The 16,699-nt window shown below is 35.4% G+C and overlaps 1 protein-coding gene and 1 long non-coding RNA gene across 2 annotated transcripts in view; both read right to left on the bottom strand.

Moving 5' to 3' along the window:
- Positions 1–684: 684 nt before the first annotated feature.
- Positions 685–16,486, bottom strand: LOC138704979 (uncharacterized). Its single transcript, XM_069833488.1, has 2 exons — positions 16,135–16,486; positions 685–3,304 (listed from the first exon to the last, which is right to left on the bottom strand). The coding sequence occupies exons 1-2, from the start codon at positions 16,138–16,140 to the stop codon at positions 2,621–2,623; spliced, it is 690 nt and encodes a 229-aa protein (XP_069689589.1). The 5' UTR covers positions 16,141–16,486; the 3' UTR covers positions 685–2,620.
- LOC138704986 (uncharacterized) overlaps positions 685–16,699 on the bottom strand; it is a 219,100-nt gene continuing 203,085 nt past the window's right edge. Inside the window, exon 2 of the long non-coding RNA XR_011333523.1 lies at positions 685–1,760. This is a non-coding gene — a long non-coding RNA (uncharacterized lncRNA). The remainder of the gene's footprint in view (positions 1,761–16,699) is intronic.

Below are 16,699 nucleotides of genomic sequence, written 5' to 3'. Positions count from 1 at the left end.
GCTGCTTGAAAGCAACATTATGTAAGTAGCAAAATTTGATTTGTTACCGTAAATTGGGGTTACTTTGAACACAGAGGATACTTTGAAAATTTTTTCAGAAAATCCTATTTAGGTTTCTACATGCTGCACTTGTAATAGATGGAGGTAAATTTGGTATGAGAATGATTTTATGATCATTTACCTCCATCTATAACAAGTGCAGCATGTAGAAACCTAAATATGATTTTCTGAAAAAAAAAAAAATGTTCAAAGTTTCCTCTCTGTTCAAAGTAACACCAGTTTACGGTATGTTGAATTATTTCGAAGTTACAATTGCTCGTTTGTTAAAATGTGTATATGATAACGTTATGCAATTTGTGTTCTTTTGTTTTGTGTGTTTTTGGAAAATATAATTTCAATTAATGCCCTGCCATAAATGTTATAACTAAAACCTTGTGCATCCCTCGTGTTTATAGTACGGCTCGTTACCTGCACTTTACGTTTTCACTATGCCTAAACGAGACGCTCTACTGCACTGTGTTTGTGTATTGTGAAAATACTCATACCATCTCAAAAGAGGTATTTTAATGTAAAATGCACATTTTCCATCTTATGTGTCCTGTTACTGTGTTCCTTATCTTATATTAATTATAGCAAAGGAAATATGGGTAATACGATGGACAGTTTCAGAGGAAAAAATCTGTATCGTATAGTAACAGTTTTATTACAACTTTCAACACTCTTCGGCAAGGTACACAACCATCAGAGCCTTATTAATATATGAAATTATACAAATAGTATGAAACAACAAGCAGCACACTTACAGGTCTATATCTAACAACTTGTTAACCAATACTCTATTGTCTTTCAATTATCTCAGCTTCTGTGCCACTGGTTTGATACAGTCTGAAAACATACAAACATTTTATTACGTTAAAATAAAACTTTACAGTCGATTGCGAGAAAATAATCACACTGATTATGTATTATGAACTATACTGTCAGTTGATTATGAACTTTTGCTAATCACAAAATTTATCACCAGTCTTATGTAAGTTAAGATCATGCATCAGAAGTAGAAGCTCACTGAAACTCAAGCTCTGCAATCTTGATGATGAGATCTTAGAGTCGCATGTCGGAACTGTCTTTCCTTTAACAATTTCGTCTTCATCAGCCTTATTGTCTCAACATTTAATTTACGTGCGTGTTGCAAACATTTCATATTTCTCTCTTTTGTTTTCTCCTCTTTGCCACAGTGTTTTATAATTAACATCCATCATTTGATACAAATTATATATTGCATACAGAGTGTCTGTTTTAGAAAGTGACTAGCCAGCCATATTTCTTAATTTTTACTGGTGGTGGGTAGTATCTGATAATAGTAAGATAACTTTTCTTCGAAACTGACAGGAACACCTAGTCACCTTCTAAAAGGTACACACCATATAATTACAACTGCAATTAATTCCAGCATTATTTTGCAGATGAAAAATAATATCGAAGTTAATTAATATAAGTCTAGTTTCAAAATTTCTAATCTTGCAGAAATTATTGTACACGAAACCTTCAATTAGCATGCAAAAATATTAAAACCATTATGTCTGTTGTATAATAGTACATTATGCAACGAGCCTATAATGATAGTTTCATAATATTCATACGAGCATCTTAATTACCATTATAGGCAAGTTTCATACGACTTTTTATGCTCGACCATATTTCTAACTTGAAATTATTCAGATGTATACATTTTATTTGTATCTGACAAGATCGGAAGTGACCTTGTAGGTCATAAATTGTGAGATGTGCGCAGACGCGAAAGTATTGATTTTTTCCGAGGAACAATAATGTCATTGACCTTGATGTAATCCCGTTAAACTTGATATAACCTTGATTATTGAATTCGACATTAAAAACGAGATGACAAATTGAATTTATTTGAATATTATTTACAATTAACGCTAATTATTATAGTAACAGAACATAACCTTCGACAGTATTGGATTTCCAGCCTCCGTGACTTTTCGCTAATTCTCTTTCGATTGCATATCCGAGAATAATCGATACTTGCGGTTTTATAACGGTACAAAGCTGACTTGTCATTGGCTGAACACCTGTAAGCTGAGTTGTCATTGGCTGAAAACACCTGTACTTTAATGAGTAGGTGTACTTTAATGACATGCATTAAAGGACTGCTACCAGGTGTATAATTACTACATTTCGGCATGGTCGAGCATAAAGTTCTTTATAGGAGTTGAAAATAGTTACGTACCGGTAACATATTTGTTTCTATTCCTCTATTTTTCAAATGCAATGGGCTTGCATTTCTATGTTGACACCCATATACAATCTTCATTTCTTTATTTTTCTAAATTTGTTTTCTAGAGTTTTATTTAACTAGTGGTAGAAACTTCAGTAGTAAAATTATAAAACTCGAATAATAATTTTCCTTAAGCTACAATGCAATATTTCGTAGTCGCTGTCCACTGGACAGCTCCTCCACAAACTCGAGTTCAAATTCATCCTAACAAAAAATTTTGATTTTTCTCCCTCATTTCGTAGTATCACAATCACCACTTTTAAACTCATTCTTCAATATTTTACAAAAATACTTAGCGAAATAGTTCGGTGTTTGTGGATATTACGTAACCACGCTAACTTTCTCAACGTATGTGCAATACTTTGGTTTCCTGCTGTACACCTTGAGGGCTCTGGCATCTTGTAACCGGCCGATCTTCTGCATACTTCTCTTAGAATTACACAGGGCACAAAACTGAGAAGTGAACGCGTGCAGGGGCGATCGGTACCTGAGATGCGAGTCCTTGCAATGTTTGTTCGTTTTGTGGGCCCACATGTGGAGGCACAGCTCGATGATGATGGTGATCACGGTGAGCCACGCTGGGAAGGGGAACAGGAACAGGGTGGGTATCAGGAACACGGCGGGGCTTATGTTGCGGGTCTCGCCCAAGAGCTTTTGCTCGATCCGCAGGGGGTAGTAGTATTCTGGGCACACACTCTCATTCAATTTATTTGCTAGTTCTAGCATTTGATCTGGGAAGCCGGTTCGTTGCTTCAAGTGGTGGTAGTTGTTCAGGGCTTTCTTGGGTACCTGGAAAGGCCTCCTCCTTTCGGTCTGGGGGTTGACGCTTGGAGTCTGTTCCACCTCCCCCGTTTCGGCGTTGGTTCTACATGTTGTGGTTGGGCGCTGGTTAGCCCAGTTGTCCTGCACTTGTTCTCCAGTTTCGCGGTCTAGTATCTCCATTCCGCTCGGTGGCACAACTCTTCTGCTTGCCATGGCGCTTCGCCGAGATGCGTACCGCCAAACCTAAAATACAATAACCAACGTCAGGAACATATTGCATATCTGTACAATAGAAACGACCGTTCTTGGCCGATAGAAGAATGTTACATGTCTTGGGAATACAGTGGACTCTCCTAAGTTCGACAGAACAGAATTGAAAAGTTCAGTCCAATAAGGGTAGTGAGTGTGGCAGGTGAAATGAATACAAATTCTTATTGGTTATCCAACAACGAATACAGTACTGTACTTGCATTTACTGCCCGCCCCGAGACTTGTGTATGCGCTTCTAGTACCACAGTGGGTTTCGACAGTTCCGTCTCACAAACGGCACAATTCTCAAATAGAAAAATGAGAGTTCATTGATTTAAAAACAGTGATTAAATATGGATGTCCTAATAAATAAAATATTCCGTTTTCCTTTAACAAAAGTATCACTACAAGATAGAACAAATTCCCATTCAAATGACAAACATTTCTTAGTACCCTTACAGGGGCGTGTCTAATTCTCCTACGTAAGCAGTCGAACGATAGGATGTCGAACTTATTTTCTGTCGAACTTAAGAGCTTCCACTGTATATATTATATAGCTTTCGCGTTTTAAATATTATAGTATTTGGTTGACTAGTTTCAGCCTGTTATGGGCCATCTTCAGAACTGGTTGGTGATAGTCTTGGTGCCTTTTATTTCCGTTTCCTGTGGGGGTATGTTTGTGTAGTGTAATGTAGAGTCAAAGAGTGTGTGTGTTCTAAAATTGAATTGTGTGATGAGAATTTTATTTGAATTTGTTTTTGTGTGTCTATATATTTCGTATTGTTCTAGAGTGTTTAGTTTCTGGCTTTTTGGTCGAATATGTAGAATATCCATGTCTGTGTTTATGTCGCTGTAGGTATGGTTAGCATTTGTGATGTGTTCTGCATATGTGGCGCCAAGACCAGCACCAACTAGTTCTGAAGATGGCCCATAACAAGCTGGAACTAGTCAACCAGGTACTATAATATTTAACACCCGAAAGCTATACAGTATAATACATATTCCGAAGTACTATAGTGTTAAAAGTTATGTAATCAAGATGTTGCATGTCTATTGTCAGAAAACCTATCTCGATGAAGCTTACATCAGAGACATCATTTATGGGGATAAATAGGGGCAATTGCCTTTCCCCCCCAAGTTTAAGACTAAACAAAAATAATTTAGTAGTGCTACCGAAGAAAAAAATGTGAGAACTGTACTTTTTATAAACAAACACTTCAGAAATAAAGACGAACTGGTTAAAGACATTGCTCAAATGAAATCTTTGATACATTAGTGGTCGTTATCTATTGTAAATAAAAGTAGGCCAACAATGTATTTTGTTAATTGAAATTAAAATTTATTTTACAATACAACTTTGTGTTAATTATTCGCACCTACGACATATTAAAAGCAAGTGTATGTAAATTACGTATCGACTAAGTAGATACGTTTAAATTAGGCCTATGGAGAAACTGGAAATGTGGTGTAAAGTGGAGCAAACTTGAACACAAAAAAATTAATCATGATATCCAGAGTTACCAACTTAGCTTTTCTGAAGCCGGATTCAACTTATTTGGATAGCTGGTCGGCTTACTAAAATACGTGAAAGCTTATGACTTTAAATTCAGCTTATTTGACTATATACGATTGCTTATGGATTGAAATTTAATTTATTTGGCTGTACATGATTGCTTATGGGTTGAAATTCAGCTTATTTGGCTGTACACTATTTGATATGAATTCAAATTCAGCTTATTCAGCCGAATAGCCGGAAAGTCGGCTTAATGCTCCAGAGACTAGATTTCAAATCCCGATGAGTTCAAGTGAAATTTTTTAAAATTTGTAGTGCACAAAGACGAAGTTTGGGGCAGGTTTTCTCGGTTACTTCCCTGTAACAGCAGGAAATCTACAATTTAGGCCTACTTCCTCAATCATTATTAATATTTCTTCCCATTAAACAAAGTAGACCCATATATCGCACACTGTTAATAACGAAATTTCTATTTTCTTTTATTTGACAGGCCGCTGAACAGACTGTGGAAATCTGATAATTCTTAAAAACGTGCATTTCCATGAAGATATTGAAATAGGTTTTTCTTCAGTACCACGTCTTCTGTTTACAAGTACATTGTATAATGTGACAGTAAAGTGCTACAAGGTGGTTAGAACTTAAAAACTAGAATTCAGTTATTACTCGACCAAGTCCAGTGGAGTCCTGCAGCCCGGAGCCGTGGCGCTACTGCTCATGCATTCGTAATACCGCATCGCGATAGTTCACATTACGCCCGCGGCTCCACTCGCCTCGGTCGAGTAATATTTTGAGTGGTGTTTATTCAGTGATGTTTTCATGTATTTACCTCTTTTTGCCCATGAGAACAGCTACGCATTGTTACAGTCAAGTATTTTAATTGAAAACAGCTTATCCCTCATATGTATTCAAATAGCCTATATGTTGTGAAGTGAAATTTAATAGTTCTAAAATAATAGCTTATCAGTTTAAGGCGCACAACATATGTCCGCCTAGTATATCGTGCCTAAATCACAGATTCGCGTCTCGGCCACTGTAATCAATTGAGCCTGTGGCAAAGAATGGGGAGGGCCCATGTAAAGCAATCGATGTAGTGACACTCAAAGAAGCTTACGGGGTTTCAGTTGACTGCAGTTAAAATTATTTTGCTCATTTTTAAGGAAAAAAACATTATAATGTAAAAAATAAAATTATTTTAAATTAGTTTAATTAAGTCTAATGTTATATAAAATTTAAGAATACCAACGTACTTCATAAATAAAACCTACTATTGCTACTACTCTCTGCCACCCTATAGATTCAACGGTTAATATGTTAACCGTCAGTACGTAAAGGGTTAACAATGCTGCATCAACTACTGGATTATTTAGCGTCGATGAAATTGGTGATAGTGAGGTTTTACTTCGCGAAATGAGACCGAGGATTTTCTATAGATTACCTGAAATTCGTCTTACGGTTGGGGAAAACTTCGGAAAAAACCAACCAGGTAATCAGCTCAAGAGGGAATCGAACCCACGCCCGACCATAAATCCAGATCACAGGCAAACTCATTACCTCGCGAGCTAGCCAATGGCTAAATCATTCTTAGTGGCGTGTTTTATATGATATTACAGATGAGGGATGTCAAAACCCCTGCATTGTGTGCTCTCAAGATCCCGCACATTTCCTTAAGTGCGATGATTGTACTTTATCTTGCTGATAAGCGAACCTTGTTGGATTTGTATTGCTTGTAGTATGAGCACGTAATACAGGTGCTTTGAACATCCCTGTAACAGAAGTATTAAATGATTGGTATAATTATTCTGTATGTTGTAATACGTTCATAGAATGACGAGACAGTGCAAAAACTTGTGATCTGAGGAGTCTGATTGCTTTAACAAACGTCAAAAGTTTTTATTGATTTATGAAACGTGTGACGTAGGTATTTTAATTTCAAGACGTAATAAAATAATACTTTGTTTTAAAAAATCATGATAATGCCACAAACATCCCGTTGTAAAAAAAATTACAAAATCCTAAACACAATTTAGTAGGCTAAATATAATACATTTAAACTTCGAGAAAAAAAAACTAGTAGGCCTATGTAAGATTCTAAAACTCAGGATCTGAAACGAAGTAACAAAGGCGCCACTGCTGGAAAGTTGCATGGAAAGACCTTTCGCCGTGTATACAGTAATTTTAGAAGAAAAACCTAATTTGTTGCATAGAATAACGTTTCAAAAACCGTCTGGAGTAAGTAAAGTAATTATTTGTATAAGCCAAATTGATGTAGCAGAGTCGTGACAAACACAATAATCAGTAGTAGTGAATGCAATTAGCAGGTGTTATTTGTGGCGGCAGGACCAAGAGTAATGTTGTGTAATTATCGAATAGATAAAAAAAAAATCCTTCTACCAACAATGGCGGCACATCAATGTGACATGGCCTTCAAAGGAGCGACCTTCCTCCTTGAAAGATGTAATTTGCGACAGCTTCATTTTATCTTTTTCTCTCAATTCAAACCTGCGGCGCCGTTCGCTTCTTACTCCCTTCGCAAAGCAAATTTCTTTTACATTGCACGTGTCATGTAATTCTGAAGACACCACCCAGCACGCTAGTATCTCAATGGAGAGAAGCATTAAAGAACGTGTGTTCCCCCTCAATTGCACGTGAGTTCCTTATGGTGCAAAGTGAGCTAGTATTGTATAAGTTCGCTTCAGGGCCGCTTCTCTTCTTTAGTTCTGTGCCCGGGAGGAAAAAAGGCCTTAAGTCAGTTTTTTGTGAAAATGAGATTTTTATATATTCTGAAAGCGGAAACAATTCTCTACAATCTGGTAAAACGGTTAAAGTCAAATAAGACTCCTGACTGGATTTATAGAGCGTTACCAAATGTCCTAAGTACATTTTGAATCCAGCACACACAGAAAAAAGGACGGAAGTATATTTAATACTTTATTCCTTACAAACCATCACATGTTTACTTTCCATGCTTCCCTATTAAAAAGGTATAACTTGTATTTTAGCCATTTTATGACATATTGATGCCCTTTCCTTTTAAAACTTTAAGCACCAGGGTAAACAGTCCTATAATTGTTTAAGACCCATTTTGCATTTCTAATAATTTACATTTCTCATTTATTTTGACATTAATAAAGGTCTTATGTTTAATAGTCCCTTCTACTCAGTTTGGCTTCTAGTCTTAAAAGGGCTTAAGTGCGGCTATTTTTGGAAATAATCAAGAAAATTGTTAAATGGGCAACATTATTTATTTTAGAAGAAATATAAACAAATAATATCCAGGAAAAACCTCTTAATTAAAAAAAACTCTATAATGGACACCAATTTCAATATTTCTGCTGCTTTCCTGAAAAGTATAAAATTTTTACTTAAGACCTTTTTCCTCCCGGCCACAGAGTTAATTTCACGACAAAACAGAAAACAAACGGACAGCTTTACAATTACTGACTAGACGATTAGACTACATGCAAAGATTTCTTATAAATCGATGCAGAGAGTAAATTAATATAGACAAAACCAAAGGAGAAATGTGAGATACAAGACGAGATAGCTTCAGCACTTCATAAGGCAGTGAATTAAGGAGTGTAAGATGAAAGAAAAGAGCAGAAGCGAGATGACGATGAGGACCAAGGTAACGAAGACGAGGATTAGCATGATGAAAAAATGAGGAAGAAGTTGACGAGGACGAGCAAGGGAAAAGTAACAGAACGAAAAGGAGCAATGTGACAACGATCAGGACCAAGGTGACGAGAACGATCAGGAGCAAGGTGACGAGAACGATCAGGAGCAAGGTGACGAGAACGATCAGGAGCAAGGTGGCGAGAACGATCAGGAGCAAGGTGGCGAGAACGATCAGGAGCAAGGTGACGAGAACGATCAAAAGCAAAGTAACTAGGACGATCAGGAGCAAGATGACGAGAACGATCAGGAGCAAGGTGACGAGAACGATCAGGAGCAAGGTGACGAGAACGATCAGGAGCAAGGTGACGAGAACGATCAGGAGCAAGGTGACGAGAACGATCAGGAGCAAGGTGACGAGAACGATCAGGAGCAAGGTGACGAGAACGATCAGGAGCAAGGTGACGAGAACGATCAGGAGCAAGGTGACGAGAACGATCAGGAGCAAGGTGACGAGAACGATCAGGAGCAAGGTGACGAGAACGATCAGGATAATGATGACATGGCTGAGGAAGAGCCAGAAAACAAAAATGAGGAACAAGATGACGAGAACAAGAGGACGAGATGCATGATAAGGATGAAGAGGAGCAAGATGACAAGGACGAGCAAGAGGACGAGGAGGAGCAGAAGCATGATGAGAAGGATGAAGTGGGGCAAAGTGACGAGGACGAGCAGAAACAAGTGGACGAGGGTGAGAAGCATGTTAAGGATGAAGACGAGCAAGATGACAAAGATGAGAAGGAAGATAAAGAGGACGAAAAGAACAAGTAAAATTAAGAGATTAGGTGAGCAGGGAAATGAGAGGATAAGAATTAGAAGAAAGACAAGGGAAAGAAGCATGATGTTAACAAGTAAGAGGACGGAAGAGTAGGAGGACTTTTGGCTTCATTTTATCTAGAAATTGAGTACCTACTTACTAACGGTTTATTCGCACATACTAGAAATAACGTTTCTATTTTCAAGGCTGGGAATTTTTAGCGGCTATATCTTTAATTTCTCTAGACAAAGAAATTGCACGTAAATAAAGGTTAATAATTATACTTTTTTTTAATCTCACTTTTTCACCGATTCCCATATTTTTTAATCGAAACTGAATAAACAAATAAAACTATATATCCTGATAGTAAATGTCGTACATAAATAAAATAAGCAACAAATTCTGTCGAAAACGTCTTAAGTAATACAACATATTATATTATTATTATTATTATTATTATTATTATTATTATTATTATTATTATTATTATTAATAGACGAATTTATTGAATAGCCGCAGAAAAAAATAGTGTACCTGTACTGGTGATTGTGATAAAAATAATACTATTAATAATAGTATTAATGATAACAACAGCAATAATAATACTGACAGCAACGCATATGAAATGCCAAAAAATTGTAGTCCTACCTCTAATTCATTGACTTCACTACTGGGAATACAACTATAACACAAATTTACCTGGTATGTCCGCGGTAGACAGTAATGTGAAAAAATTACTTTCTAGGAATTTCGCACAAACAATAAAACATAGAGAACACCAATACATAGTTTTTGTAAACGAGTTCTTGAACTAAGAAGCTATGAATCTATGAACCTTGAAAGCGTGGTAAGGTTCCTGAAAATAATATTAACCTTATTTGAAGGGGGTGATATAATACATTATAATTAACCTTAAAATATTCAGCTCATTAACTCGCTTTGTTATCACTTCCGTGAGGAATATGAACCAACGTTTGATATTGAAAAGTGTCAGCTATTGAGTTAGTCCCAATGGAGAACTACTTTCAATTCTCTTCCTTGAATGTAACTCATATCTGTCGTCTTCTAGGTATTAAATAAGATACGTAAATAAAAATTTTAGTGAACTACACATTTAAATATAATAATAATAATAATAATAATAATAATAATAATAATAATAATAATAATAATAATAATAATAATAATAATAATACTCGAAGCCCTTTAACGACACAGACCGACCAGTCGGCTGTTGGCCTCACGTCCACATGCCGAAGCAGAGGTGGACGATCATCCAACCAGAATGGAGGTATCGTGTGGTTAGCATGATAATCCCCCCAGCCGTTATAGCTGGCTTTCTTAACCGGATTTATCTACCGATCGTAGCTCCCTAAATTCATCACAGTGTAAAGTGGGCAACTGTCACATACACTGGTAGAAATTTTATGAAAAATTTTCTCCCCCCATGAGGACTCGAATCAGCGCTCATTCCGTAACCCGAATAATGAATGAATGAATGAATGAATGAATGAATGAATGAATGAATGAATGAATGAATGGAAGTGGGAGGAGAAACTTTAAAGTTATGTGAAAACACGTCCTTCCAAGAGAGTTTGGGGCTGTGAAAAACTGAGTATGTGAGCTCCAAGCCTGTTGGCCACTTGTCTTACTTCGGGTTTCGCCGCTTCACTGAAGGAGCGCTAGAAAATTTCGAGGGGGAAAGCCGAAAATGGACGTAAGTTATTAGCTACAACATACGGGGAAAGGGGAGGGGATGGGAGAGGAGAGGAGGGGAGGGAGAGAAGTACAGCGAGCTGACCCAGAGGAGTTAGAAACGCGGAGGCACCAACTAGGAGGAGAAGTGGTCTAAGTCTAGGCAACGAAACGGTAATAGCCAATTTGGCTCTTTGAAAATTCGAACGTGTAGGAATATTAATCATCTTAACGGTAATAGCCAATTGGCTCTTTGATGATTTTTCTCAGATCAGGAGACCAGCCAATTGGCTCCGTCCTAGTCATGATGCGTTAGTGAACGAAGCCACGGGACATATATTTAAATAATTCATTTAAAGGTAAATAAAATCCCTAAATAATATCATGATTAAAACTTCAGATTAATTAAATAAAATCTGCAGTCGGATATTAGTGTGTGAGTGAATGGATGAATTGCGAGTGAGTGAATATGAGAGAGGAGCGAAGTATGTTATGGAAGATGAATGTTATATTCGTGACCTTTAAATAAAGGACATTTTCTTTTCGACAGGAATAAACCATCCAAGGGCAGTTAATGAGATAATCTGGGTGAGGAGAAAACATGATTACGCTTCCTATTACAGACAGCAGCTTATCGGAGGAGCCACGAAAATGTATCTTCTGTAACTAAGTTAGGGACTGTTATGGAAGGTCGAAACAGATAAAAGAATATTTGAGTCTCTCCCTGATCTTTAGACTGGTACACAGTAGACGCACTAACAACTTATTTTTATAGATCTAACAATTTCGAGTGGCGACATATAGCCTGATAAAGAATAAGAGAGTACGAAAGAATGGATTCAGAAAAACAGAATAATGTAACAGAAGATAAAGTACAGAGGAGTAGGTTCAGGAAGACCTATTCTAGGATGAAGCACAGTAGAATTGAGAAAACAAATTATAGAAGAAGAACGAATGACGAAGTATGGAAAAATAGATTGAGAAAACGTATCATAAGAAAAAAGACCAGAAGATTGGAATGAGAAAATGTAATATAAAACGAAAACGGACTACTACAAAAAATGGTTTAATAGAACCAATTATCAAATAAGAAATGAGAAACTAAATCAGAATGGAATTAAAAATATAATTTATAAGATAAAAAGTAAATCATTACAGAAGAATGTAATAATGAAACTAATAAAATTACAAAATGGAAACAAATTGAAGGGTTCAGAACCATAGTGGGCCAAGCGCCATTTACTAAAACCGTAGAAAACAAGGGTTAAAATGAAGTTATTACCATAATTCAATGGAAACATATACCAAGTAATATAAAGTATACACATTAAAACTAAATGATATGTCAGTCTTCATTAAACTATGGCATTCACTTTAACCCTTGCTTTCTTCGTTTTAATAAATGGCGCTTGGCCCACTATGGCTCTGAACCGTTTAATTAAGAACAGAATTATGCAACCAGTTACAAGATGGTAACGGACTGGGAAGTAGGTACAGACCAATCAACACAAACAATTTTAAGATAAAAACGTATAAGAAATACTACAAAAGAATGGAATGATAAAAGCAGACTATTACAAAGTAATGGATGAAGAAGTATAAGAATGGGATGATAAAATCAATCATAAGATGATAACCAACAAGCCTACTGGTACGGAATTATAGAATGAGGAATATTAGCTGAAACTGGCGTCATTAAAATGAACCCGGAAGTCCGGTAGTTTCATAGGAATTTGTGAATTACAAAACGATGTCATTGGCAGACCATGTGAAGACAGAAATAACTAGGAAATAGTTGTTGAGAGAGCTTGGAAGTTAATATTATAATGGATTAAAGGGATGGGTTGTGAGTTTGGGGATGCTTTCAACACCAGTGACTTAAGTTTTCAAGACTATAAAATTCTCAAAATTTTAAGTTTTCAATAAATTTCTGTATACACGAGTACGAAAACATTTATGCTAAATAACTTTCGTAATTACGAAACATCGTCGTTAAATAAACGGAGTTTATTACTGAACTTATAAATCTGTTGACAAACTTTCGTTATCAGCATTATCTTTCTTCAAGTACAGGTAAGTGCTGGTCGGATAAGATCTTATTCAGATTTTACATCGAACTAATATTTTCTGCCTTCGACAATGGTAATTTAAAACAAATATATCGTAAAATTATTATTACTGCATGAGACCACATAAAAGAATATAATAATAATAATAATAATAATAATAATAATAATAATAATGATAATAATAATAATGATAATAATAATAATGATAATAATAATAATGATAATAATAATGATAATAATAATGATAATAATAATAATGATAATAATAATAATAATAATAATAATGATAATAATAATAATAATAATAATAATAATAATAATAATAATAATAATAATAATATGGAGCATCGCTGTTCTTAGGAAGATCGTACCGTAATTTTTTGCTAGAATATTTTTTCAGATAATGAAAATAAGGCATTAGAAGTCGTTTTATAATAATATGAAATGGCAAAAATTTGTTTTCTGTTAAAATGAAACAATTTACAAAGATTTTGATAATTCAGAAGTAGGACTTCACTACTGAAGAGATGTCAAAAACATGAGCGCCCGCAGGTTTTCGTGTTATACTATTACCAGTATCTAGTACATAGTCACGAAGCTTTAGGTGATTTTTTGCATTTCTCGCGATACAGTGCACCAACCGGTTAGCAACCGAGAGTACTAGGAACAATAGACTGTGCGATAGTAGCGATCCTAGTGGCTAGCAACCAAAGTTCAACTGTCATTGAATGCATATTCCCTACGTATTGTGCTTCGTGACTGTACTAGACTGTACTATTACGGAGTAAAAGCAGAACACTTCCTCGATACTCATGATAATTTTTAAGAGTAAATTCTGTGCTGATTATCTCTTCCCCTATGTTAAGAAAACCAACTCATATGAAAGATATACACATTTGTGAATACAACATTTAAAAATTTCTACGTAGTACATTAAAAAAGTAAAAGAAAAATTCTGACTCCTTACATCAGAGGCGGTTGTCCCCTCTACGGACGTCTCTAATTGAAATGTATTTGTTTATTTACAGTTTTTTCTTCTGCATTGCAAGTGTACTCTAATCTCCTTCGACACTCGTATTTTCATTAGTATTGCTCAGTATCATATTACAGTTTCTTTGCAGTTAAACACTCTGTTCTTATGCCTATCTTCTCCTATCAACTAATTACTGCGTTTTATTTAATATCTATGTTAAATGATTGCTCTGACTTCTTGGTCTGCTCATATCATAAGTGATCAATGCTTTGGGTGGCCCGGGGTAAATTAATTACGACTTTAAGATAACTACACTACCGGTCAAAAGTTTTCGATCAGCTATGAAAACAACTAGGCTTCTATAATTTATGCCAATGTACAAACACATCGGAAAAACTAAATAGCCCAACAAAATAAATATTTTCTCTCTCTAGGATTACGATATGATAGAATATTCAAAACGAAATCCCTGCTTTAACCACAAATCCATAGTTGTGATAGGTGATCGAAAACTTTTGACTGATAGTGTATAATGGAATATAATATTAATTTTCTTTTTCATTTAAAAGGACGAATAATCACTGCACAGTTCATATAATAAATTGTTTATTACGCACTTCTAGTAAAATAATCGTAACTCGAAAATTGTGACTTGTAAAGATACACTATTTTCTAGTAAAAATACTGCTGTAAAGATATTTTAATAAATACGTACCAAAACCTTTGATACATTATTATTTTATTATTACAATTGCATACCTCTGACCAGTAGAAAGGAGTTGAATATTAATTATGAAAGTAATATGTGATCTTCGACATAAGACAGTATTTTACTGGGAGTGTGATTAGTGCGCTCTTCGACTGATCGTTCATTGAAAAACTGATAGTTCTCGCAGACTACCTTAAATATACAATTTAATATTTCAAAATGGAAGTTTTAAGATTAAATGAAGATGAGTATGTTATGGAGAAAAAACATATTTCAGTAATTAGGACATAATACATCACTATAACTATATATCGCTTTATTATGTTTTAATAAAACGTTGGTGTGAAAGAAAGAACGGTGAATGTAGAGTATCCAACGCCCACTGAACGAATATTTCACTTTTATCACTGCCAATGTTGCGCTATAATCGTATATGCAAGGTAGGCTATAACAAAAACCTAAACTAACCAAACCTAACCTGTCAAAGAAGCATCAAGTTATACTAAATATGTGTAAAATTGGCCTATGTCTCTATAGTGGGCGGAACATAAGTAACATTGACCGAAAGAACTAAACTATCGCATGGGAAGTTTATATGATTTTGGAAGTGAAAGTCGTGAAACTTTGTAAGTTTTTTTTTTTTTTTTTAAGATGAAGTTTAATATTTAAGATGCTATATACTTTCCCTGGGCCAAAAATACAATACAATCACCTGAACTTCCCATGTGGTAGTTTCTCCACTCGAAAAACTTGAAGTAAGATTTTTTAAAAGTAAATAATGTTTGTGGTTACATTAAAGAGTTTAAAAACAAAGCGGAAATTAAACATAATAACAAGTACAGTGGAAGATATCGAAACTTATAAAATTAAATAGTAGCTTATAATCATGTTGGAAGAATGTTCCCTAAACGTTTATTTGCAGCAAGCGAATATTCATTTTTCTATGTGAAGACGAATGTTCTATGAAAAATTAAAGACAATAATTTCTATAATCGAGTCGCCTGAAATCAAACTGCACTTTATCTAAAAAAAAAAATCTGATTTCTCAAAAAAGACTAAAAACTAGTAGGTCTAAAGTTAGCCTTCAAACGATGATTTTACTAGGCACTAAAGTTAAGGTAGATAAATTCCAGTTGGACTCCAAATGAGCAGTTTATCACATTCCCTGCAAAATTCTGTACTGCAACATACTTTAATTCCACATTTCATAATCTGGAGAAAGTGCAGTTTGAATGATTCTAGGCGACTCCGTTATTCTCTGATTTTGGAACTGTTAAATAGCAAGGTGCAAAAGCAAGCAAGAATACGGACTATAATATTATTCCGTGAACTTGAACAGAGCAGCCAATACGCTTATAAAGCTCTTCATATCGTAGTATATGTATTTAATAAGCCATGGACGAAAGTTTATAAATACGAAAGCTAACACAACTTACCAACATGCCACGGTGAAGTTAGGAAATCACTTTTATACACTGCACTGCACACAGTTCATGTATAATAAGAGTTCATATGAGGCGTTCCCCTTTTAATAACACCGATCACTACACAGTAATATAAACCACTGAAAATCCTGGACCTCGTATCCTTGAGGAAGATGAATGTCTATGGTATGGCCGTCATGGAGACATAGAGCGGCTCACACAGGTTGCCTGTTGCAGATAATGGAAGTGTTCGTGTTTTATACGAGAAACCTGTTCTCTCTCACTCGCAAAAACGACGTTTTCCACGACTGCTTGCGCCGCACTGAGTTTCACAAGCGCTCGTATCACAATGCCTAACAAACAAGCTGCTTGTTTTATCAGTCGCCTCTACGTGGCGTGGTTGTTTATCTTCCTGCTTTCCTATTGGCTCTTGCAAGTTTTCATCATCTGCGAAAAAAATATAAAAAAAAAGTAGATTGTGAAGGTTGCTTAGCTACGTTTATAACTCTGTATGTCAGAAGTCTGCCTTGCGTTTGGCGTTCACAAGCACAGTATTCCCGAAATAAAGCAGTTTTAA

Source organism: Periplaneta americana, chromosome 1 (genome assembly GCF_040183065.1).
Source record: "Periplaneta americana isolate PAMFEO1 chromosome 1, P.americana_PAMFEO1_priV1, whole genome shotgun sequence".
NCBI classification, from domain to species: domain Eukaryota; kingdom Metazoa; phylum Arthropoda; class Insecta; order Blattodea; family Blattidae; genus Periplaneta; species Periplaneta americana.
This window is presented reverse-complemented; position numbering and strand designations above follow the sequence as displayed.